This window comes from Eurytemora carolleeae, unplaced genomic scaffold (assembly GCF_000591075.1).
Source record: "Eurytemora carolleeae unplaced genomic scaffold, Eaff_2.0 scaffold810, whole genome shotgun sequence".
In the NCBI taxonomy this organism is placed as follows: domain Eukaryota; kingdom Metazoa; phylum Arthropoda; class Copepoda; order Calanoida; family Temoridae; genus Eurytemora; species Eurytemora carolleeae.
This window is the reverse complement of record NW_019396699.1, coordinates 13,231-19,280: the sequence shown is the minus strand read 5'-3', so window position 1 is coordinate 19,280 and position 6,050 is coordinate 13,231. Positions and strand designations below refer to the sequence as shown.

At 33.1% G+C, this 6,050-nt stretch overlaps 1 protein-coding gene across 1 annotated transcript in view; it reads left to right on the top strand.

Moving 5' to 3' along the window:
* Positions 1 to 2,098, top strand: part of LOC111707534 (acetylcholine receptor subunit beta-like 1) — a 69,245-nt gene extending 67,147 nt beyond the window's left edge. Inside the window, 1 exon segment of the mRNA XM_023480650.1 lies at positions 917 to 2,098. Coding sequence (XP_023336418.1) covers positions 917 to 1,081 — 165 coding nt within the window. The 3' untranslated portion in view covers positions 1,082 to 2,098.
* The last annotated feature ends 3,952 nt before the right edge of the window (positions 2,099 to 6,050 follow it).

Below are 6,050 nucleotides of genomic sequence, written 5' to 3'. Positions count from 1 at the left end.
TGAGACCCCCCCCCCCTTACTCTAGTATCCCTAGGTTTTAGAAATATCTATGTTGACTATGTTCTCCTAATTATTCTTACTTCTCTTCCGAAATGTTCCGATGTAAAAAAATATATAAAATATAAAAATTTCAAAATACATTATTTTTCGTGGCGTCATTCATATTACAAGTGCTCCAGGGCTGGATAAAATGATTGGGTCGGGACTGCATGTGAGCACACTTTTAAGTGACATAACGTCCTCCTTGCACAAAGATAGCAAAGCCTAACCTTAAAAATGTTGAAGATAACTTTGTTTTTTTTACTTGGAAAGTGTTTATTTCTGTGAATGTCTACATTGTTTTTTTGATATGCAAGAAATAAGCAAGAAATTGCAGAGAATCCATGAATGAAAATAAAAATTTGTAAACAAAAATAGATGCATCAGTGTTCATTTAGTATCCGAGGAGGATAAAAGGATTTTATCTTGAAAATTTTGACAATTCACATAATACTTTCCTATGACCAAAATATTTCATTGATTTTTTATTTGAAAGATGGATCCCATGTCAAGCTTTAACATCCGTCTTGTGTTTACATTACCGCCCAGAGACAGTACACTTCAGCATAAAAGATGCGAACACCTCTGAAATAACTTTCTTTGCATTATAGCCTTGGTTAGGATGAGTTAAAAGACTAATGAAGGTTTAGCTAGGAGTAAGGATGGGATGGCCTGAATGGGGGTGGGGGTGTCTGATTTTTTCTCTTTCTGGGGGTGGGGATCAGCACCCGTTTGGACCTGAAAATAATAGATTCCACTGAACTAGGGTTTAGTTTGTGGTTTAGACTAGCCTGGACAGGCTAGAATTGAAAGAGATAGTTTTTTTTTCAAATTTCAAACTAAAATTTTTAACAAAAATTAATCAACTTAATTTCAGATTCGCGAAGATTGGAAGTTTGTCGCCATGGTGGTGGATCGAGCTCAACTCTGGGTTTTCTTCCTGGTCACAACCATCGGTACCGTCGGTATCCTCATGGATGCGCCGCACATATTCGAGTTCGTTGATCAGGATAAAATCATCGATATTTATCGCGGGAAGTAAAGGACGATATTTGTACTCGCCATCTGCACAAAATTACGCATAAAAGTACACCAAGATGGAGTACGCAAACGCACGCCAGATGCGCACCGTCTGGTGATAAAAGCACATTTATATTTTGCTCGGAAACCCCGGTTGTAAGGATTCTTTACAATTTCAGTGTACAACATACACAAGACATTATTAATTGTACATGTGTTAAAAAAGTTAACTGGAGTGATTAATGTATACTAGTTTATATAACTTGCGTAGCGCGCCATTGTGCCGCATTGTAAATACTAAATTTATGTACAGTGTACACTAGAGCAAAATCCGCGGATTTTAGTTCTAGACAATTTTTGGTACATGTATGCATGCTACTGTACAAGTGACAAATCAATCGTACGAGATGAAAAGACAATTAGCAAAATGTAAATATTAGCTATAATTAATATTTATAATATAATGTATATTAAAACCTATAATTTATTACAATCGTTACAAATTTAGATGCTTTAAATTGCTTTATTGTAAACTATAGTAAAATCATAATTGAGCATAATGAGAGATTTTATCGTATTTTCTTGGCATAAACATCCGGTGTTGGATCAGTTGGGTAGAAACAACAACTAGCAATAGGTGCTCTACAGTTGCACAAATCTTCTAATTCAATTATTCAATATTTTAAACTATAATAACCAACTTCCCGGACTGACTTTAACTTGCCAGCACTTTTCAATATCTCACACTGTGTGCTACAGTATGCATGAGTCGAGTATTCGTTGTGTTTTATTTTATGTGCTCAAATTTTCTTTTTATACTCTGACATATAATCTGTGTTTGTAGAATCTCTATGGGGAAAAAATCTCGTAAACTAATTTTTTTTCGAATAACATGTGACAAAGAGCGTCTTTTAAGATGTTTTATACCTAATTATATAAATTAAATAAAAGTAAAAGTATTCTAAAAAATGCACGTTTTGGCAGGAAAATCCCTTCAAATCAACATTTCCAAATTTCGCTCTTTACGAGAATAAGATTTCTCTTTCCCTACTAGGATTGATCTATGTCGCCCCCCCCCGCTAGGATTGATCTTTGCCCTTCCCCCTCCCTGCAAGGATTTTTCTCTGCCCTCCCCTTCCCCTCCCTGCTAGGATTGATCTGTGATCAAGTCACTGATTACCGATAAAAACGGTGCTTTTTATTCTTAATGTATTGAAAGTTGAAGAATTGTTAATAAATGAAAACTTATGTAAGAATTATGAGACAGAGGAAGTGACGTTTAAAGAGACGAATTGTTCACTTTTTTGAAAATAAATATTACAATTTATGAAATTATGAACACAACACAACCGCTCCAAGATATCCCTGAATCAGGATTAAAAATGAGATACAGAAAAACCTATTTTTCTAAAAAAAACATGATTTAATGTTATTATCTGGTTATTGTACTGTAAAATTCTGACCTGAGCCCGCGATTTAAAAGCTTCGGCTCGAGCCGTAATTCCTTAAACCCGACTTTAAGACCCAATCTTCGACCCAACTCTAACGACAGCTTGTGTCACGTGATTGACAGCTGCGAGATCTTAGGCTCGACTTAAGGAGTTAGGCCCAATGTAAATAAAACCGACCTTGGTTGGTTTTAGTGAAGAATAAGGCCAATGTTGGGTCTTATTCTCATCAAAACCCGGAATGCACCAATTCCAACTATGAAAATCCGCCAACTACAACATTAAACCGGTTTTATGAACTAAACTCTGTTGAAAATTAGATGCAACTGAAATCCGAAAGCCCGAGCCGTAAAAAAGGCTCAACGACAGCTTAGACCCGAGTCGTATTTTCTTGATTTTTTTAAATCGCCGGCTCTGATTACTTTGTCGAAAGTTTTGATCATTCTGAGCCGGCGATTAAAAAATTCAATAAAATACGACTCGGGTCTAAGCTGTCGTTGAGCCTTATTTACGGCTCGGGCTTTCGGATTTAAGTTGCATCTAATTTTTAACAGAGTTTAGTTCATTAAACCGGTTTAATGTTGTAGTTGGCGGATTTTCATAGTTGGAATTGGCGCATTCCGGGTTTTGATGAGAATAAGACCCAACATTGAGCCTTATTCTTCACTAAAACCAACCAAGGTCGGTTTTATTTTCATTGGGCCTAACTCCTTAAGTCGATCCTAAGATCTCGCAGCTGTCAATCACGTGACACAAGCTGTCGTCAGAGTTGGGTCTAAGATTGGGTCTTAAAGCTGCGTTTAAGGAATTAAGACTCGAGCCTTGAAGCTTTTAAATCGCGGGCTCTGGTGGGATATGTTGGAGCGTTTAGACCAAGGTTGTAATGTTGGGTACTCTAGATGTGCTCCAATGTATATATCATTGGAGCACATCGAGAGTAACCAACGTAAAATACGGAAAATGTCTTCTTCTAGGATAGATAGATACAAATTTAATATTACAGTTCTCTCGCCTCTAAAATCAGTGACGTCATATTAGGTTTATATTTATCTATCTTAGGAGATGACATTTTTCGCACATTGGAGCGCATCGAGAGAACCCAACCTTATTATACAACCTCGGTTTAGACTGTCTTAGTTGTGTTCTGAACTTCTGAATTAGAAAAACCGGGATAGTCAGTCATAACCAGAAAACTCCGAAATAGGAAGACGACTTTACAGCAATACTTGAGTGTTTTGATGTTGATAGAAAGAAAATAGTTTTACTAGACACTTTCAGTTTCTGTTTCCCATGCTTATTAGTCATAGTTTAAAAGTATCTTTCTATTCCATATTTTTCTGGTTTTCACTGTATGATGTTTATTTTGAGTCTGGACGCACAAGTGATAAAATTAAAATTTGAATACTAAATTTGAGCATTTTTTTCAGAGGTTTCAGCAAGTGAGCTTTCAAAATTTCTAAACAATTATTTGTAAATTCAATTAAAGGGAGTGTTCGCTAACAGAAAAAAAGAGGATAATCAAAATTCAATTTTATAATTTTTTGTATTTTTTCCCAATGTATAAGAACAGAAAATAATTTTTTCGGATAAAAAGTTGGAATTTTAATTTTCGCGAACACTTTAAAGAAATGTTGTACTATTGTCAAATATCTAAAAACTCATGCATTTTGATGCGGTCTGTCCGAACACGAGTCTAAAACCTTTTTTTTGAGGTGTCCTACAGCGGACTCAATAAAACTGTGGAATAGGAAGACGACATTTAAGTAAAATAAATTCATTATGATGTACATTTGTTTAAAAGTTTAATAGTGTACATTTTTTTAAATCACATTCGTGGTTCCCTTTAACTTTAAACCTGTTTCTGTCTTTTCATTTAGTGTTTCTAAAAAAACTATTAAAAGACAAAATTAAAGGTAGTTAAACTGAGTATGCATTTAGGATTTAGGATTCATTTGATGAGACATAAAAAACGTTTCCACGATGTATAATTACTGAGTTTGAGTGCAAAGTCGACGTTGAAAACTATGAATTTGGATGGGTACGATTTCAGAATCGGGTTATTTTGAATTATTAAATAACGACGAAAAATAAAGTAAAAATTATATAGTAAACTAATTAGAAAGAAATTTGTCAATAAATCAATTATTTCGTTTTCATCATTATATTGAATTTCTTATTTTCTATGAATGTATTCGCAGATTTCTACAAATTCTTCAAATGTCATCTTTTTAATAAAAATTCCAGAAAATCTGCAGAAAATCTTTGTAAATAATTTGAGAGATTATTAAAACAAATAATTGAATAAGAGAACTTATTTTCGATGATAAGAGTTAATTTTTATTTCGCCAACCTGTTCCTAAACAACTAATTAGTTTACTGTAGAATTTTATTTACAATTTTTGTCGTCGTTATTTAATAATTTAAAACAAATGTATCCCCCAAAAGTACGATTTTGAACGTCGACTTTGCGCTCAAATTCAGGATTTACAGATCTTAAAAAAGTTTAATATGTCTCAAATGAATCCTAAAGAATTTGTCCACAACACTGCATACTAAGTTCAACTACCTTGCATAGCCGGTCTGTCCCTTTAAACCTTCATATCGAAATATATAAAGGTCATCATTTTAGTCTCAACCTTTATGGTTAACCCTGAAGTTTATATTGTAAAATAACCATAGGTTTTATTTTAAAAGTAAATAAAGAAAATAGGTCGAATTTCTAAGGCCTCAAATTTGATTTTTACAAATCTGTAAATCTGCGACTGAATATTTAAAAATGTATAATTTTTATTAACTTTACCTTAATGCATCCGGCGGCTGTATTCAGATTTGCAGAATGCAGTATAAGTGCAAAACATTACATTTGAATATATTAGATATAAATATAATAAACAATATAAATATTATGATATAGATAAAATAAATAATATATATATTAGATATAAATATAATAATACTGTTATTCTTCAGTTTACAAGTTTCATCGGAAATCTCTGTTATTTTCAAATTTTCTCAAATATTTTTTTTTTATGACGACTCCATTATTTTTTGAAACCCTTTAGTTTGAAAGTGCACTTGGGGAAATGATCCCGAGGAAGTTAAGGGAAAGTGTCAGAAATTTTAAGTAAAATGCACAAATTTGCATTTATAACTCGTATAAATGCATTTTACACTTATAAATGTTTAAAATAGCTGTGTTTTAACAAAATAGGCTGATTTTGTTTAAATTAGAGATGGATAGTTTCAAAGGGATTTTAGATGTAATTTTGATTTACAGTATGGCATGTTCTATTTACAGCGGTACCCCATTAACCTCAATTTTAACAAAAATGAGGTGAATATAGTAGATATTTACCTAAAAACCCGTTTAATTCCGTAAATTGTCTTCTTTTCCTTTTGCTGCATAAATGCGCAAGTAACTTTAAATTTGTTAAAGGGAGTGTTCGCCAAAAAACAAAAAGGGGTATAGGCTTTTGGCGAAAAATTATCGATAGTTCTTATATATATCTGTTCTTATATACTTCTATCTGGTGCGTTGATAAG